The sequence below is a fragment of the Staurois parvus genome, unplaced genomic scaffold (genome assembly GCF_062004578.1).
Source record: "Staurois parvus isolate SC_StPar_1 unplaced genomic scaffold, SC_StPar_1.0 ptg000671l, whole genome shotgun sequence".
Taxonomy (NCBI): domain Eukaryota; kingdom Metazoa; phylum Chordata; class Amphibia; order Anura; family Ranidae; genus Staurois; species Staurois parvus.
Window position 1 is genome coordinate 2,680,270 of NW_028318467.1, and position 20,967 is coordinate 2,701,236.

The window sequence follows — 20,967 nt, forward strand, 5'->3', positions numbered from 1 at the left end:
GAGAGTAAAGTCCCTTACTGGCTTAGTAATGGTAGACAGTAGAGTGAAACTGGAACTCTGATGGAAATGGCTTACTGCTGGAGTTTCTTTAGTACCTTATGTATAAGAACTTGTAGAAAGTATCTCCTGCCCATGGCAACCGATCAGATTTTGCCCTTTCCTTCTCTATTGGACATTATAGGACTAAAGAAAGTATTTCCTCCACTCTTGATACACGATGCTTGATTTAAGAAAGCAAGATTTCTCCTAATAAGGTACAGGCATCATTGGCATTTCAGTATAAATTCACAATGACCCTAGAAACCCCAGAATTTGAATTTTGCCAGCATTTAAAGGGTAACACTTCCTTTCAAAAAACTTGTTGGTTCTGCCATGTTTAATCACAAATCAGAAAAGTAAGACGGTAGTATTTTTACACTGCATAGTATCTTTATGGTTGCACAAACACTTGAGGTGTGTTTTGTATCCTTGAGGATATATTCAGATTTTTCTTGCTGATGTAGGTTACAGTAGAAAGGTAAATGCTGTGCCTGAAAGAGAATGGTCCATAGATAACTGTACAAAGCTATGGACAGACCTCTGTTACAGTAAAATTTGATCACTTGTAGCTAGTAAGATGGATATTTTAGGAGTTTCTAGAAAGCCTAATGAAACAAAAATGATCATGTATTGTATTTACAAATGAACCACACTTCTGTGTCTAAGTCAAATTTGCCAGACTATTTTTTAAGGTTAAAGGATAAGTTCACCGTTGGGAACATGTTACATTTGTTTTTAGGGTGGAACATGTAACATGTTCCCAATGCTGTAGCCGCTGCCCCCCCCCTCCCCATGATAGAGGTACAGGGAGAAGTTCCCCGTACTAGCTGTCACTTTCTAAAAACAGCACGGCCGTGCGGGGCTCTGCCCACACAGGCATGATCTGTGAATGAATGAACTACAAGTCCTGACAGCCTTAGCGGCTGTCGGCTTATAGCTCTCAATGAACTACCACAGTGCTGCAGAGCAAGCAGATATACTTGCAGGTCTACAGGAGACCTGCATTGCACCAGTGATCTGCTGATCACTGGTGCAAGGCTTTACAGGCTCCTGCAAAAAGATGTGCATTTATTATTTTTGGTCAAAGGTGAACTTATCCTTTAATGCGGAACTTTACTCTAAAACAACTTGATATAAATAATGTTCTTTAACAAAGAACATACATTCCACATTAATAATTATGCTACCAAAAATTAGTGTGTGCTGTAAATTACCTCTAGCATTGTTCCCGTTTCTTCTTGCTGGAGTCTGCCATTTTGCTGAAGCCCAGACCCTATGTGCAGCAGTAAATCTTTAGACTGTCAGCAGATGGGCTTCCACATTTTTGGCAGTGCCAAAATATAAAGGGCAACAGAGCATGGTAAGACAGTGTATTACTGGATTTAAACAGTATAGGCACTTATTATTAATGTTTTACATGGCTATACCTGCAAAAAGGGGTCAGTCCAAAATGATCTAGCAGGACTTTGTTCTCTGACTTGCCACTATAGCCACAGTTTACACAGTATACAGGCTTTAAACTAGAGCTCTTCAAGAACATACAAGTTTTAAGTAGTGACACAAAAGTTTAAAAATGTTTAAGGTAAATGTAAGTATAATTGCTAGAATATATTGAGAGACATGGCTTAGCTGTTTTACAGAGTCTTCTGTATTGGGTGGACATTTTTTTGTTTTTTTTCTCAATGATTCTATGCTTAGGAAGAAATACATTTATATTTTGTATGCTCTTTGCTAGTAGAGAAACTGTAAAGCCACTTGTGCAGAGACAGACTAGAGGTACTATTTTAGTAGTGGCATCCCAAGATTGTACCAACCATGGCGATGGCCAAATTTAACAGAATCAGATATTTAGCACAGATGGCAGATGTGTATGTTGCACAAGAGACAATGTAAAAGCCATGTAGGAGCTACATGCACACAGGACTGCCTATAGGGGGTATAGCCAGCCCTCCCATACTGGTCCTCATCAAGTCAGCAGAGGGTCCTGGATTTGGCTTTGATACGGGATGAGTCCTATACAGTGGAAAGTGTAGAGCTCAGGCACCTCCTCTGCTGTTACAGGATCACAATAGAATGCTACATTTCCACCTAGTTTGGTTTTCACTGGATTAACTTTGGTGGAAATGCAGCATACCCTTGTGACCCTCCAGCCTACCTCACTAAATGCCAGAGTTCATCTTTTATTTGTCATGCTCAGGGAAGAAGAGGGAATCACATAACCAGAATGGTTGGGGACTTGTCTATCAGACTGGCACTGGCCCCGTCCTTGCCTCTCACTGGCAGCACACAGTGTTTCCATTAGCACCATTAGAGAGTGGCTGGGGTGGCTCTGCTGTGCTAATTACGGTCACAGATGTGAATGTGACCCCACATGTAAAGTGCATTATGTTAAAGCTATGAGCTAGGCTGTCGGAGCCCCATCATTTCTAATGGTGGTCCTGCATGCACACTTGGGCAACCAGAGATATCAAATGTCAATTTAGCACTTTTTTGGGACCCTTTATTTGGTACAACTTAAATTTATTTTAGAAATGAAAAAAAAAATTGATCACAAGTAAAACTATCTTTAGAATTTTAAAGAATACGTTCACCTTTTAACAAAAAATTATAAATGCACATTTTTTACCTGCAAAGAAAATGTGCACTTATTATTTTTTGTTTCTTGTTTCTAAAGCATTGCACCAGCAATCAGCAGATCGCTTGTGCCGTGCAGGTCTCCTTCTGACCTGTCAGTATATCTGCTTGCTCGTACATCTTGTATGACAAGCAGATACTTACTGACAGGAAGGCTGAATGAACTCTATCTATCCATTCAGTCGTATCCAACCCTTGGCGATTGCATGGACCGTTTCTCGTAAGCAACTTTTTCCATGAATTCTCTTAGCAATTATTTTACATGGTAGGTTGCCAGGTCTTTCCCCAACCCCTACCATGCAGGAGATCCCGGCTGAATGAACTACCATTGACAATTACAAGCCTACAGCCACAAAGGATGTTGGAACTTGTAGTGTTCTCATTCACATTTTTTTTTTTAATTGTGATAGCTAGTGGGGAGGAGAAGATCCCCCACTAGCTCTCACAATGGGGATTGGGGAGGTGCGGGGTTTGGTCTGTTTGTAACATGTTACACCCTTAATATGGGTGTAACATGTAATATGTTATGAAGGGTGAACTTATCCATTAAGCCCTGCTAATTTTAATTTGGAGTTTTGAATGTAATACCTTTATTTTGTCTTTAAAATGATTATCCTATTATTTATAGGATTATTTATATATATTTCTGCTGGACTGGGCTGAGCTGGACTCGACTCTGCTCACATCATAAGCAGAGTAGTGTTTGAGCAGTCAAGCTGTACCTAAGAGCACTGTAGTATTGTGAGGGCATTAGGTTTACAGGCATATAGCGTACAGACTGATGCTGCAGTGCATGGTGGACTTCTGTTAACGAAACAGGAGCAATCTTACCAGTAAGACAGCTCAATTCACTTAAATCACTTCTGAATTTTTTTCACCTTTATGTGATCTATAATCTTTGCAGCTCAACAAACTGAAATCTTTAAAGGGGGAAAAATGGTTGCATAAATAGGCACATCCTTAAACTAATATTTTGTTGAAGCACCTTTTGATTTTATAACAACATTCAGTCTTTTGCGGTAGGAGTCTATCAGCATTGCACATCTAGCCCACTCGTCCCTGCAAAAGTGCTCCAAATCTGTCAGATTGTGAGAGTACTTCCTGTGCAAAGCCCTTTTAAGGTCACCTGACATATTTTCAATTGGATTCAAGTCCAGGCTCTGACTGGGCCATCACAAAACAGGCCTGAAGATTTTGCACCAAACTGGTCCCATCACACCACAACTAAATTTTCCACATGCTTTGACAGACTTGATGTGGGGTTTTGCACAATGTAGCTGGCCTCAGATATTTTTCCTAATAAGAAAACACTTTAATTTTTCCACCCTAACCAACAGCCCAAACAATATGAAGAATACGGAAGATTCTTGTCACATGTAGTACACAACCATTACTTTCCAACAATTCTTCCAGCTCCTTTAATGTTGCAATTGGCCTCTTAACAGCCTCCTGAACCAGTTTTCTTCTTGTTTTTTTTCATCACTGCTGTGCCATATTTTCTCCACTTTTTATATGGCAGTCTTCACTGTGTTCCATAGTATACTATATCTAGTGCTTTGGAAATGTTTTGTACGCTTTTCCTGGCTGATACCTTCCAACAATGAGATCCCTTTGATACTTTGTAGGCTCTTTGTGAACCATGACGTTTGCTGTATGAGGCAACTAAGAGCTCGTTCACACCGGAATCTGGTGCAGGAAAAAAAGTTATGTCTGCTCTTTACATTTGCATCCCCTCTTGCATAAAAAACACTTTTAAGAGAATCAAAATCAGATAGTATACTCACCTCTCCCCGGCTTCTGCCCACTGGTAAACAGTTGCACCTTGCAAGTGAAGTTTTACATTTTTAAAGCTGAATTCCAGGCACAAAACTTTTATTAAAGCAGAGTTCCACCCAAAAGTGGAAGCTCCACTTATCTGCCTCCCCCCGCCCTCTGCTGCCACATTTGGCACCTGGTTATCACATGTACCCGCTCCCACTTTCAGCTCAGTTCACCGCAGTGAACTGACCCGGAAGTTCAGGCCCCCACCGCCCTCTGGGAGATTCATGGCCCATTCACAAAGTGCAAAGTGCTTCACGCATGTGCAGTAGGAAACCGGCTCTAAAGCTGCAAGACTTCACTGCCGTTTCCCTTAAACAAAGTGGTGGCACCAGCAGCCGACTGAAGAATAGGCTCAGGGTGAGGACACCGCTGGGTGCCTGGACAGGTAAGTGCCCTAATATTAAAAGTCAGCAGCTACAGTATTTGTAGCTGCTGACATTTATTTATTTATTTTGGCAGGGGCCGGAACTCCACTTTATGATACATTCTTAAATAGTCAAAAAGACAATAAATTTATGTGTACCAAACGCCTTTACAAATCCATATAATACCTTGCAAATGTGGTAGTGACCCTGAAGCACCACCCACTACAGGCTGCCAACAGAAAACTAAAGGAGGGGGGCAAATACAAGATCAGTCACCCTGCACAAGGAGGAACCGCGGCAGTGACAGGCCTCCTGCACAGAGGAAAAGTTTCACATTGACTTACTGCAGAAATCTGGAAGAAATACACAAAGCACATCAAGATTCAAGGAAGAATGCACATGACTTCTGTAGTTAGATATTATATGCTTATCCCGGAGTTCAGCTTTAACTGCTGATAAACGTTTGCAGTAAAACAGTGCTATATACATGTGTTATTTTAATTGCCTTGTCTTAACTTATCTCAAGTGCCAGTCAAAAATCAAGTTTAAGGGCAGGAGGCTGCAAAAAGGACAGCTGCTATGTGTAATCACTGGTCTCTCTCTGCAGCAATTCGGCATGCTCCCTTGCTGAGTCAGAGCTAGAAGTTTTCTTTCAGCAAAGCTTGGTCTCCCTAGTGACTGAAAAACTCTAGCTCTGACTCAGTGGAGGCATGTTGGACCTGCAGAAATGGAGAGCAGCTGTCCTTTATGCAGCTTCCAGCCCTTGAACAGGGTATTGTACATGCGTTTGAGCTGTTTTGAAGCTGAATTAACGCAGCTAATTAAATGTATAATTTTAATGCAGGCAGAGTCAATACCTGAATTTTAGTTCAGTGTGAGGGAGGAAGTAGCAGCACAAGGCGTTAATCAGTTCATGTGCTGACAAGGCTTGTACTGCTTCTCCTTCACTGTTCAGTCACAGGCAGGGGATTGGCCTATGACAGCCTGGGCTCAGAGGAAGTGGAATGAATGAAGCTGGCCATCATTCAACCTGGAAAATGTAGGACATTTGGTATCAGGAAAGAAGTACTGTGGAGGACAACTCTGGATTAAAGGCATTACAGCAAAAGCTGTGTTTTTTTTTTTTTGGTTTTTTTATTCTTCACTCTAGTTCTGCTATAAACAATTAAAGTGATTGTAAAGCTTTATTATTATTATTATTATTATTATTTTTAAACAAACATGTCATATTTACCTGCTCTGTGCAATGGTTTTACACAGAGCAGCCCTGATCCTCCTCTTCTCAAGTCCCCTCCCATCGCTCCCGGCTCCTCCTGCCAACAGAGTGCCCCCACAGAAAGCCACTTTCTATGAGGGCACTTTTGTAGGCTCCCGAGCTGCCCTGCTTGCGTCAGGTGAGGGGGGTGAGGGGGGTAAAGGTGTTTCACATTAAAGTAAAACACCTTTAGACTTTAGAACCACTTTAAAGTAACATGTACAAAACATAATTTTCTGCACATTTTATTTAAATATGCTGTTATAATGAGTAAGTTATATAATAAGTAATAAATGCTAAGTAATAAATAAGCTTTCGATGTATTTTAACCAGTTCCTGCCAGGCCTATAGTACAATGACAGCCGGGCGGGACTTTCGTCAATCTAGGTGGACATCCTATGACATCCTCCCGGATCAGGGCTGTGCTGTGGCGAGATCTGTCACCGGCTGTGTCCATCGAACACAGCTGATGACTGCTCTGTGTACCAGTCCATTGCCGGTACCATGTGACCAATCACAGCAGGTCACATGACAATTGTAAACAATGGATGGCTTCCTTTTATGCCATCCATTGTATACAATTGTGTTGCTAGCTGTGATTGGTCGCAGTGATCACATGGTACAGAGTGATCCAATCATAGCCCATCTGTGTCATGTGATTAGCTGTGGCCAATCACAGCTAATTACAATAAAACAAACTGAATTAATTGATTTCATTCAGTATAATGGTTGCTTAAGAAATCATAATGTGTAAAAAAAAGAAATACTGATCACTTCCCCAGAGTAGTACAATGTTACTATGGTAACATTATACTTCTCTGGTCAGTGTATTATTAAAAATTATTATTATTAAAAAAAATTGTAACAAAAAATTAAAAAGTGGAAATTTTTTTTTTTTTTGTACTGTCACCAGTCAGTGTCCTTGATCACCGCCACACCAGTCTTAGGACGACAGTGTATATGGCACACAAATGCGTGATGATAATGTCCATAAACTTAGTGTTAGGCACCCCACAAACACTAATCAAAACCTGCTCCTCTCGCCAGTGTAGGTGATAGGTGAGAATCCAAAACGGCTAGCGTGCCTGCTCACCTTCCCCCTGCGGCCCCCAGGGGCCAAAATGCCTTGCGGATCACCCCAGATCCTGCTTGCTCTCTCCAGGCTACCGGTAAAAGTGCCCGGTATTGAAGTGGTTAAACACCAAAACTGTGTCCGATTGTTCTTTTCAGTATCAACAAAATCCCTTTTTAAAAAGTCAGTAATAAGGTTTGGGATAAAAAGAGGTGGGGGCAATGGGGAACATGGTATTTTTAAATTATGGTTGGGATTTGTTAGGAACACAACCACCTGATGACTGTAAAGAAGGACGGTATCTATATTTTACGGAGGCAAATGTAGATCCAGTGAAACAGTACGCAGCACACTAAAACCACCTTGTGAATAAATCTATAACATAAATAACTGATGGGGTATAAACTGCTGTGATGCATCGCTCTTACTCATCAAAGGCAAATACTACTATCAGAGAGGGCTAAGAGTCTGACAAGCTGCGTACACCCACAGATCACCAGGGAAGAAGGGGTCTGGGAAAGAAAAAAGAGTCAACCAATCAATACAAAACTTGCTTCTTTATACAAAATCATTCTGGAAGTTGGCTTGGGGAGTTCCAATTCCACTACCATGTGGATAACAAAATGCTTAAAGTTTAATACTATTTTTTTAAATAAATTGATCACAAACAATTGATACACAAGCCTTTTTTTCCTTTGCAATCTGCAAATAAATTACAGTTTTTGGGTGTATAAAACACCCACATTAATGTCCTATTTTTGATAATGTGATCAAATCAGTTATGACACTGGAACTGATCATGTGACTATAACAGAAATATTCTCACACTCAGCAAACTGGAAGTGGCTGCCAGAAATAGGAAGTGAGTGGTACCTATGTGTGAGCTTCACTGGAAAAGGCAAGAGGACTGAGTCTATAATCATATATACACTACTGTATATTGCCAAAAGTATTGGGATGCCTGCCTTTACATGCACATGAACTTTTATGGCTAGTCTTGTGCTAGCCATACATTATACAATTTTCTTGAGAATTTTACTTTTGATTTACCAAAAACCATAAAATATGAGGTCAAGCCTAAACAACGCTTTCAATTGTATCCAATTAGGCAGGCCCTTGCACTACATAGCTGAAGCTAAATCTAAAGGAAATTGGGCAAAAACTTAACAGAAATTTGTAAGAAAATTGCATAGTGTAGTCCGTATGGTTAAATATTGAGTTGGCTCACAGTCTCCACTCAAATTCATCTCAAAGGTGTTCTATTGGGTTAAGGTCAGGACTCTGTGCAGTCCAGTCAAGTTCCTCCACCCCAAACTCGCTTATCCATGTCTTTATGGACCTTGCTGTGTGCACTGGTGTGCAGTCATGTTGGAACAGGAAGGGGCCATCCCCAAACTCTTCCCACAAAGTTGGGAGCATGAACTTGTCCAAAATGTCTTTGTCTGCTAATGCCTTAAGAGTTCATTTCACTGGAACTAAGAGACCAAGCTCAACCCCTAAAAAACAACCCCATGCCATGATCCCCCCCTTTACCAAACTTTACACTTAGCACAATGCAGCCAGGCAAGTACCGTTCTCCTGGCAACCACCAAATACAGATATAAATATAAAGTGCAGCGCTCTCCCTAAAACTGATTACAATAAATTAAATTAATAGAATAGTGCACACTTAACTAAAATATTCTACATAAAATACACACTACTGAACATATGTAAAAAGATAGTGCATATACACATATGCACATAAACTAAGATAGTGCAAACCATGTGCTTCAAAGTGAAAATAAAGTGCAATTGGAGATAAAAATAAAGTGCAATGAAATCACTCCAATCATCTATTATACATAATAAAAAATAAAAAATAAATAAATAAAAAATAAAATAAAATACAGACACGTCCATCAGATTGCCAGACAGAGTAAAGTGATTCATCACTCCAGAGAACACGTCTCCACTGATCTAGAGTCCAGTGGCAGCGCGATTTACACCACTGCATTTCACTTGGAGATGTAAGGCTTGGATGCAGCTGCTCGGATATGGAAACCCATTCCATGAAGCTCTCTACACACTGTTGTGCTAATCTGAAGGCCATATGAAGTTTGGAGGTCTTTAGCTATTGACTCTGCAGACAGTTGGTGACTTCTGTGCACTGTGCGCTTCAGCATGCACTGACTCCGCTCTGTCATTTTACGTGGCCTACCACTTGGTGGCTGAGTTTCTGTTCCCAGTTGCTTCCACTTTGTTATAATACCACTAACAGTTGACCATGGAATATTTAGTAGCAAGGAAATTTCATGGATGGACTTATTGCACAGGTGGCAACTTATCACAATACCACGCTTGGATTCTCTAAGCTCCTGAGAGCTACATATTCTTTCACAAATGTTTGTTCAAGCAGTCTGCATGCCTAGATGCTTGATTTTATACACCTTTGGCTATGGAGATGACTGTAACACCTAAATTCAATGATTTGGAGAGGTGTCCCAATACTTTTGACAATTGTGGCAATTATGGGCACTCCCATAGTGTGAATTAAGGTTATAGCCCAGGATTCTCAACTAAACAGGTTGAGGGGCTACAGGGGGTTTGTTTAATGCAGAGGAAACTGGCTTTTCAGTTTCCTCATTTGTTCATAAAGTCTGTTTTGGGACCTGGAGGCTGAAGATTTGGGAGGGATGAAATCTCCAATCCTGGGTCCATGTTTTCTGTAATTGTACAGGTGTGTGCAGGGCTTTAACCACTTGCCTACAGAGCACTTATACCCCCTTCCTGCCCAGGCCAGTTTTCAGCTTTCAGCACTGTCGTACTTTGAATGACAATTGCGCGGTCATGCAACACTGTACCCATATGAAATTTTATCATTTGTTTGAGACAGATAGAGCTTTCTTTTGGTGGTATTTAATCACGTGTTTTCTTAGTTTTTGTTATAAAATTTTAAGTAAGTGATTTTTCTCCTTCACTGATGTGCGCTAATGAGGCTGCAGTGATAGCCACTGATAGGTGGCACTGATGGGTACTGAAAGGCAGCATTCATATATGGCATTGATAGGCGGCACTGACAGGTGGCACTGACTGGCACTGTTAGGTGGCACTGATTGGCAGCCCAGAGAGGTGGCACTGACTGGCATTGATAGGTGGCACTGAAAGGCAGTCAGATGGGCACTGATATGTGGCATTGATGAGGCACTGATGGGCACTGGCAGCTGGCATTGATGAGCACTAACAGATGGCATTGATGGGCACTGACAGGTGGAACTGCTGGGGCTACACTGATCATCAGTGCCCTGATGATCAGTGTACATGTCCCCTCCGAGGAATGCCGATTACCGGCTCTCCTCTCGAACTGTCAGCGTGACAGCTCGTGAGGAGAGAAATTCCGATAACTGGCATTTCCCTATTTACATGTGATTGGACACAGCTGATCACATGACCAAGCCAACATCTTTGGGTCTTTCTATTGATTGGTGATCCGCTGTGTCCGAGGGACACAGCACACCACCGATCGCAGTGCTGCGCACTCCTGAAGCCGAGTACGCACAATTAGAGGGGGAGGACATCATATGACATCCTCCCAGAATGAGAGAACCGCATTGCGCCTGTCATTACTTTATATGGTGTGCGGAAGGCGGTTAAGTAATAACCTGACTAGGGTTCTAGGCTCCACCCCAGCAGATAGAGGTCTCTGCCTAGGAGCACAGATTGGAGCTGGAGCAGCAAGTGGCTGCCAAGAGTGTGGACTAAGCTGTTGAGAGAGGTCCTGAATGGTATACGGACACGGTCTGTAGGAGACAGACCAGAGCTTGAAGAGTAAAGCCTGAGCTATGGTGATGTATATGTAAGCCAGGAGACTGCACATGTATTTTCTCTGAAGGATTATTTGTTTGGATGGAAGACAAATGCTGAAAACCCCTGTGAGGGAAACCTATGTTGATTTTTTATTCTTCTTTGAACTTTTCTTTTAAAATTGGGCCAGAAAAAGCCCTTAAAAAAAAAAGACAGCGAGTGGAGGTGTCCTTTTAAAGCTCTACCATTTGATGCTAGATTTCACACAATATAGCGTATATTTTACCAGGGCAGTGGTTTTTTTTTTGTTTTTGGCAGCAAAAGTGGGTTTATGTTTTAAATGCATCATTTAGCAACACGATGCTGACAACAGACCACCGCTATAAGCTTTAAGCTGACCATACATTATACAATTTTCTTACTCAGCTTCATTTAAATTTAAATTTCCTTTCAATTTATATGCAATTAGGCAAACCCTGGCACTAAATCTAAAGTGTTTAGGTTTGACATCATATTATATGGTTTTGGTAAATGTAAAGGAAACTTGTATAATGTATGGCCATCCTTAGGGTCCCTCCATACAGTGTTTACCTGCACTGTATTGTGACCGTCAGTCAAAATCTGCATCTACTATTTGCATTTCAGTTTATGCACAGGTGTATTACATTCTTTTGTCAGCAAATAACCTAAGATAAAGAATAAAACATTTTTATAAAAAACATTTGATCTAGTAAGTTTTCCAAAACAGGAAAGAAGTAAGAACAGGGGAGAGACACATATAGTATAGTATAGTCATTGTCATTCCATGAGGTTGGAAACATTATGCTTGCCATAGACATTTGAAATTTGTGCCATGGGTGGCCTTGCAAACACCACCCAGCTCAACAAAAGTTGATTTGCACATTAACTTGAATCGAGTAAAAAATTATCTTCCCAACAGTGATTGAAGCCAATCAGTTGTAATCATTGTTCAGGTATTTATACAGACAACAAACAAGACGAAAAAACAAAATCTAAGTGGCAAAAGGCACACAGCACATAGCTCTCGGACCCATTGTAGTGAATGAATAAACTATTATATGTAAAAAGGAAAAAGAGGGGTGACAAATATGTATGAATCTTACATGCAGTTTAAAGCGGAGTACCAGTTGATTTAAAAAGAAAAAAAACTGTAGCTGCTGACTTTTAAAATACAGACACTTACCTGTCTCTTGGTCCAACGGTGTCCTCACTATTGGTGGTTTCACCGACTTCTCTCCCGGGCGCCGGAATCTTCAGTGGGGGCACCCCGCTGTGACAGCTTGTGGCTTCACAGCCAGGTGCCCACTGCGCATGTGCGAGTAGCGCTGCACTTTGTGACTGGTCCCATAGTCTTCTGGGAGCTGCCACATATCCCAGAAGACTACAGGATGAAATGACAACTTCTGCTTCCGATCGCCCTAGGTAATCGCAGCGGAAGGGCGAGAGGGTACCTGCAAGAGGGGCGGGGACAATGCATTAAAGTGGAACTTCCCTGGGAAGGTGATGTTGAATAAGGGGTTGGACCTTGGGTCAAGCACAGCTCCAGCAAGTTCTCCACGGTGCAAAGCACAGCCAGTCAGGGAAGGATTCTGGGATACTGCTCTCCTTGTTTATATCAAAGCCCCAGGGCCATGGAGTGTGGACAATTCATAATCACTTGATTTCCATCTTGCACAGCTCCCATTTGTGTTTTAATATAGTGTTTCTATTAATGGTACTACACTATGGTGGTTTGCGGTGTATCTTTCTCTTCCCTTGTTATTTCATACAGACAACAGACACATGTGCCATGGCTGACTGAATACAATAGCTAACAGTGGAGAATCTTCCACCTACTCTGTTGGCATGGATGGGGGAATCAACTGATTTTCTCTCAACCAGCCTGTAAATTAAATCATCTATAGCCAACCGTAATTACATTGAGAGGTTACCAGAAGCCATGAGAAATCTGCAAACCTGTGATGAGGAACTTATGGAAAAAATATATGTCCCTATGCACCCATTTTGGTGTGCATGGTTTTTTTTTAATGTTAGTAAGAGAAGCACAGGACCTTTTGACTTGGAAAAGCTGAAAGTAGCTTAAGAGTAGCTTGGCTGAGATGCACATAGTTAGGCTCTCAAAGGAAATAAAAGTGAGACTTTGTTCTTAGAAAATAAAATATTTATTGAAGATTAACACAGACGTTATTAACATGTATTGTGCTGTATCTGACTCCTTCTTCAGGACTTCTGTTCAACAAACGCTGTCCTGGTGGAGTTAAGCGTGTCAACAACACTGCTGTTTTACTCTGAATTTCAGCATCGGCAAGGACTTTTTGGACACTGATACTGGATGTGGCAAGTTGTGCCATAAAAACGCATCAATAGTGTCTATATAGTAATATTCAATAAAGATTTCCCTTACTGGAATCAAAGCCTTTCAGAACCTAAATCTTATGGGCATCTTAGCCATGCTACCCTCAAAGGCAGTTTTCCCACTCCACATCCTTTATAAACATTTACTTCCTGTGCACTGTGAATAACACACCTGGTTTAACCTGGAAGTTTAAAAATTATTGACTATCAAGAAAATATGGAATTTTGTAACCAACAATGAGACCTCTGCTTAATTTCCTAGGACTGCCCATGTGCTGCTGTCATTTTTTTTGCAAGCTTAACCCCAGAGAGAGAAAAAAGGCCAGTGGTTAATTAAAAAGTCCATCAACTCTATCAAAATAACTGTTAAATGAAATAGATTTCAAGAAAAATTTGGAGTGCACTCACCCTTTAATTGAATGGTGCGTGATGTCTTTAGCTGGTGAACACTATATGGCCAAAAGCTTTTGGACACCTCTCCAAATTATTGAGTTCAGGTGTTTCCAGTGAAGGGTATTGTTATTTCTACAGCATACAAAAACATTTTAGACAATTTGCACTTTCATCCTGTGATAACAGTTCAAGGAAGACGCTTTTCCGTTCTAGCAGAACTGTGCCCAAAGTTTTGTGTGGAGGAACTCAAGTGGCCTGCACAAAGCTCTGACCTCAACCCTACTGAACAGCTTTGGGATGAATTGGAATGCTTATTTTAGCCAGGTCTTCTCATCTGACATTACCTGACTATAAAAATGGACACAAGTTCCCACAGACACACTCCAAAATATTGTGGAAAGACCTTCCCATAATGGTGCAGGCTGTTACAGCTGCAAAAGAGGTCAACTACATATTAATGGTCATGCTTTTGGAATCAAATGTCCAGAAAGTTCATATAGGTGTAGTGGTGGATTGTTCAGGAACTTCTGGCCATATAGTATATCTCAGAATGGGTTTCAATAGCAACTGCTCTCCAATCTTCACATAATCACTGAGGAAAACCCTACATTCAGTTTATAAAACAACAATAGAGCAGTTTCCATTAATCACCTCTAGTAGACTGATGTCTTGTTTTTCAATTCTGCATAGGAAATACCTCTGTGAATCTCAATTAAAAAGACCCTGAGGTGTGAAGTTGCTCATTTGACATAACCCATGAAGATCCCTAAGATTAGCCAGACTACTTTGGAAAATACTGGAATAAGTCACTACCTGACCTAAATTATTTTTCTTTACAGTGATTTTATTGCATTTATACAATTATGCACACTCCCCTATCTAAATGACTTGCAGGAATGGAATATTACTAAAATCAAAAGGCAGACAAAACCACACTCACTGCATGAAGCCATTAGGCCCACAGATAATGACAGAAAAATGCTACATTGAGTGTAACAAATACAACTAGATATTGAGACAATCCAAGTGGAACGCGCTTTTGTTGAAGAAGAAATTAATCACAAAATGCAACCATAACCGAAAGAGCACTCAATGCACTAATTACCATTCTCTTCTGCCTATCCTGCCAATTCAAATAAATAGTACAAGGTGGTGGTGGGGGAATCTGGTTTTCTTTTATCTTTCACTAGATATATTATTTTTTCTAGCTGTTTTTGCACAGTGCATTGTTATTACAGTGCCTTGAAGTATTCATTCCTCTTGAAATTTTCCACATTTTGTCATGTTACAACCAAAAACGTTAATGGGTTTTTGGGGGGATTTTATGTGATAGACCAACACAAATGGCACATAATTGTGAAGTGGAAGGAAAATGATAAATGGTTTTCAATTTTGTTTACAAATAAATATCTGAAAGGTGTGGCGTGCATTTGTATTCGCCCCCCTACCCCGAGTCAACACTTTGTAGGACCCCCTTTCGCTGCAATTACAGCTGCAAGTCTTTTTTAGGGATGTCTCTGTCAGCTTTGCACATCTAGAGAGGGACATTTCTGCCCATTCTTTGCAAAATAGCTCAAGCTCTGTCAGATTGGATGGAGAACATCTGTGAACAGCAATTTTCAAGTCTTGCCACTCTTCCACAACGGCCAGATTTTTGGAGTGTACAAATAATAGTTGTCATGTGGGCAGATTCTCCCATCTGAGCTGTGGATCTCTGCAGCTCCTCCAGAGTTACCATGGACCTCTTGGCTGCTTCTCTGATTAATGCTCTCCAGTTTAGTCAGTTTAGGTGGACGGCCATGTCTTGGTAGGTTTGAAGTTGTGCCATACTCTTTCCATTGTCAGATGATGGATCGTGAGATGTTCAAAGCTTGGGATATTTTTTTATAACCTAACCCTGCTTTAAACTTATCCACAACTTTATCCCTGACCTGTCTGGTGTGTTCCTTGGCCTTCATGATGCTGTTTGTTCGCTAATGTTCCTTAACAAACCTCTGAGGGCTTCACAGAACAACTGTAATTTAATCTACTGAGATTAAATTACACACAGCTGGACTCTTTTTACTAATTAGGTGACTTTTGAAGGCAATTGGTTTCACTAGATTTTAGTTAGGGGTATCAAATTAAAAGGGGGCTGAATAAATATGCACGTATCACTTTTCAGATATTTATCTGTAGAAAAAAATTTGAAAACCATTTATCATTTTCCTTCCACTTCACAATTATGTGCCACTTTGTGTTGATCTATCACATAAAATCCCAACAAAATACATTTACGTCTCAAGGGGTATGAATACTTTTTCAAGGCAGTGTACTTCAGGCTATATAATAAGAATATACTATAGATTAGCATTTGTTTCCTAAACATTATCTGCAAGAAAACATTGACAGTTTATGGCCTTGTCGTGTCTCTTGGCCACAAAAATGTAGGACCTGTTTGTGACCAATCCTCCTCATAATTAAGGCAAAAAATAATTTTAAAAAATTAGATCCGCTGAAATTGAAACAACATGGTGGACCAGGATAGAGCGGTGGCAGGACATGAGAGGATTTCAGCGGGACAACGCTGGATGGGTGAGTATCTGAAATGTGCAGATCCTACCTCCCAGTAAGCAGGGTTAAAAGAAAAAAATGGGTGGGGGGTGGAGCCAATAGGTTTCCATTTTATATGTAAAATGGGGGAAATTCTGATAGCTCTGGGAGAAATTGTTTGACAACTTCCTTTATTCTACAACCTAACCCAACCTAACTTCTTTGGTCTTCCCAAATTTTGGCGCAGCATAAATGGTTAGTCTAACTAAAGTAATATTTTGACTACAAGTAGCGACTAATGGGTAAAGTCAGCCTTTGAATTCTTATATGTCTTGGCTGCTCCACCAGCAAGTTCTGCCTGTCCTAATTTCCAGACTCTGTTCCCACACCCCTGGAAATTTTGGTGCCCCTGCCTTTGTGTTACAGCTCTTCCTGTCATGCTCTATATAATATAAAATAAACATCCTGAAAGGACAATAGGAATCCCTCACAATGGACACAGCATGTGTGTAGACCTGGGAACTCAGTGCAGAGAAGGTGAAAACTCCTCATAATGGGCATATTAGGTGTGCACAGTAGTGAACTCTGCACAGGGATGGTGGCAACCCCTCATAATGGGCACAAAAGATGTGCATGTCCAGGAACTCAATGCAGGGATGGTGGGAATTTCTCATAATGGGCACAGAAGGTGTACAGGCCTAGGAATTCAACATAGGAATGGTGGGACACCTCACAATATGCACAGTAGATGTGAAGACCTAGGAACTGAAATCTCACTTATAAAGTCCTCAAGAGATAAGCAAGACTGCCAGGTGGTTTAAAGTAGAACTAAAGGCAAAACTTTTTTTAAAAGATTTTTGGATAGAGTAAGGAATGGTTATAACCTGCTGTATTTGTTTTGCATCTATGTTCTTATAAGATTTCTTGTCGCTTCCTGTTCCACAGCCAAGATAGGAAGTAAGAAGAAATCCCTCCAAAGTGATGGAACTCCTGGTTGTTACCAGAGCTGGTGTCCCTCATTGGAAGGTTTCCTCTTCATTCTTCTTTCACATATTTTCTTTCACATTTACTCTTGGCAATAACGGTAGAAATATAGAGGGTGAATCTCCCTAACCAAGGCAATGACAGAATTAAATATCCTGACAGGGTTTCTAACTCCTCTCCACTATAACCAAAAAATATGTTTGGCTTTAGGTATACTAATAACAGCTTTGCATAGACTGAACATTTATAGGTACAACATGCTGAATTTTGGATTACCCTTCTTTAATACCTTAAAGTGTTTTTATAGCAAAAAATGATTTATCCAAAGAAGAGAGTGCTTTTTTATTGTTGGATTTTTACTGCTGTCTGTATTCCCATTAGAGAGATTCATTCTATTTCTCCTGGTGACCATTGTCTCAGTGGATTTAGGGTGAATGGAAATCCAGAATTTTGAGCTGTCATCAGAACAAAAATAGAGAAGTCTTCCAATGAGGACACTTGTTCTGGAGGTAACTGTATAAGAGGCAATTTTCCTTTACTTTAGAGAGATTTCCTCTTACTTCCTGTTGTGTCCCCAACACAGGAAGTAAAGAAAGAAATCTCCCAAATGGAAAACAGACTGCAAACCTTTTAACCTTTTCGTACTTTGCCAAAAACAAGATAAATGTTTTGGCTTTTAATACACTTTAACATCATCAGGATTTAAACAAACAAAAATGGTAGGATGCTTGCATTCTCTGATCACTTCTTTGTGGTGCAGTTAAAAAAAAAAATACAATTGCACTTTAATATGCTAAAGCAATGCAAGAAAGTTGAAATCCTCAGGATTGCAATGTGATACATGTATATAATTCTGTTCTTCTCTTCCGTAGAATCCGTCCCAGTTACCGTGATCATTGGCGTGGCTGTCGGTGCTGGTGTGGCATTCCTTGTTCTCATGGCAACAATCGTAGCATTCTGCTGTGCTCGCAACCAGAGAAGTAAGTGTATTTGTAATGTAACATGTCAGTGCTCAGTGTAATTATAATGGGGCAGTTGTGAAAGTGATTATGATATATGTAAAAGCTAGATGCATAAATATAATGCATTCGTAATTGCTTGTTACTCTGAAAGAAATCTGCAGCTTTTCTGTAACAAACAAGGTGAGCTAATCGCAAATTTTTTTTTGTAATAAAAGATAATAGATGAGCAATATTTATGAACAATGTTCACAGAGAGGTAGTAGCTTATATAAATACAGATCCAGGTGTTTACAGCTGTTACATTTAAAATACATTTAAAACAGAACTGGGACAAAAAAAAATTAGCTTTTTAATTGTTACAAGCCAGTTTTCAAGCTTGAATAATAGCAGCATGATTTAACCCACTTCTGGGTCTAGGTTGTCACAGATCTGCCATCATTACAGTAGCCTATGTTCTTCTAATACTGCATTAAACTGCAGCAGCCAACCATCCACTGCCACAAAATAAAAATAAATAGTACTGATGTCAACAGATGGGCCAGAAGACTGCTGGATCTAAGTGTATTCTTTTTAAATAGTTGTGGTGGGTGCCTCAGAAAGTTGGTTGGGGGTTAGGTAAATATCAACCCTAATTCGAAGTGCATAAATTGGTCTTCAGCTTTAACATTTATGGTGTGGTTTTCAATGCCTGTGCTGGCAATACTCATAATGATAAGCCATTGATCAATCAAGAGTCGCCTGTTTTAATCGAATGTAAACAATCATTAAAACAGCAGAGGGGAAAAAATCAATTTGGTTAGTTCGGATTAGGTATTTCACCACAATTTCCTTTTCAGTTAAAATGATCCTTTATTGGAGGACTGACCATTGAGTGCAACCAGTTTCTAAAGGTACCATTGTTTTTAATGGAGTAGTAGCACTACCCCATTAGGGGTCCCTGAGTTTTGGGTCCCCCTAAGCTATGCACAGCCAGGCAACACATATTTTCCACACTTTGCACACTGGAGTCATAGAACAGTCATTGAGCTTGGTTTTGTGATTTTATTAAGGAGTTGAGAACTTGAATAGGGTCTAGAGGTATATGGGATGCCTGAGGTACTGTAGAACTTGAGGACAACTTCTTAGCAAACTATGTACAAATGCGGATAGGAACAGTTTCGAAAGGCTCTTTGGTGTACCTCCTCTTAACTCAGCTGCCTGAGGGTATCCCTGGGCAAGCTGCCAATTTAGCATAAGCAGTCCTGGATGAGAAGCTAGCTTGCTCTTTCACCTGATTGCCCTCTCCCCTTATCTGGCCCAGGGGATGTAAGAGTACTCACACTATCCTTTCTTGTCAGCCTCAGGTTTCTGGAGAGGTGGGAGGGCTCCAGAAGCCCTGACCTAATACAGCCTCCTAGTCTGTCCTGAGGTGAACTCCTTCCTCACTCAAAGGCTGACTCATCGCAGACTGCTACTCAGCTGTTGCTTAAAAAAAGAAACAAACTAACAGCCTATCTAGCTAACCTGGAGGGTGCTGCACTTGCATTGAATGCTCATATTATTGTGAATTTAAGCAGCGTAAAGTTAAATCACAGTATGAGCAAAATAAATTGGTCACACAGAAAATATTTTGATATGTGTTATGTAAGGTGAGTTCATATATTCTGAGTAAACAGTTTACACGTTAATTGGGGAGAAGTACATTAAAAGTTAATTGGAAAGGCAGGAAAGATTTTGTCATTGCATAGAAAGTCTTATAATTTAACCCACAATCAGAGTTTAAAAATTTTTCCCAGGAATTATCCAGAGGTTTCCAATATTTGAAGGCAAATTCCAGGCAAATATAAAGTTTAACCACCTCCTGCCCGCCATATAGTACAATGACGGTCGCAAGGTGGTTCTCTCATTCTGGGACGACGTCATATGACGATGTCCCATTCTAACCGCACATTCGTGGCTCTGGGAGCGCGCAGCATGGCGATCCCTTGGACACAGCGGATCACCGATCACCAGAAAGAGCCTAAGATGTCGGCTCGGTTATGTGATCAGCTGTGTCCAATCACAGCTGATCACATGTAAACAGGGAAATGCCGGTTATCGGCATTTCTCTCCTCATGAGCTGTTACGCTGACAGCTCGAGAGGAGAGCCGGTAATCGGCATTCCTCGGAGGGGACATGTACACTGATCATCAGGGCACAGTGAATACATACAGTTAGGTCCATATATATTTGGACATAGGCACTATTTTGTATACATTTAAAATGAATACATTTATCATTTTAAATGTAAGCAAGTAAAAAAAAACCCTAACTCAACCCTCACCACTAACCCTAACCATAATCCTTAAAGCAAACCTAAATTTGACTTGGTATCAGCCAATTTGCTGTCCCTGTACCACACAGCTTGGCCTGGGGGAGGGGAAGCAGTGAATCAGGTGTGCTGCAGTGGAAATAACATGCTGATAGAAGAATATAGCAGAGTGACAGAGAGGTGAGCTCATCAGTCTGCTGCTACTCCTTTCACTGTCCAGTTATAGTCCATGGGAGAGACAAGATCTATAAGTATTACTTAACTGCAGAAGAGAAATATCAGGTCTTCTGCCCTGCCAGATAGGGCTGTGCTGTGTGGTAAAATTGTGTAACTCTCAGGACAAGGTGGACAGATATGTTTTGGTGACTAAAACAGCTTTATTACTGTATATGTATTTGTATTTAGCAATTTACCTGGAGTACAGTTTTACTCTATGTTCACACCTGTGCATATTTGTGGCC

General features: G+C 40.6%; 1 protein-coding gene across 2 annotated transcripts in view; it reads left to right on the forward strand.

Moving 5' to 3' along the window:
* The window catches only part of KIRREL3 (kirre like nephrin family adhesion molecule 3), a 1,079,924-nt gene that overhangs the window by 1,015,610 nt on the left and 43,347 nt on the right, over positions 1-20,967 (forward strand). For both annotated transcript variants that reach the window (XM_089652098.1, XM_089652099.1), the window contains one exon: positions 18,127-18,234. In XM_089652098.1, coding sequence (XP_089508224.1) covers positions 18,127-18,234 — 108 coding nt within the window. The remainder of the gene's footprint in view (positions 1-18,126; positions 18,235-20,967) is intronic.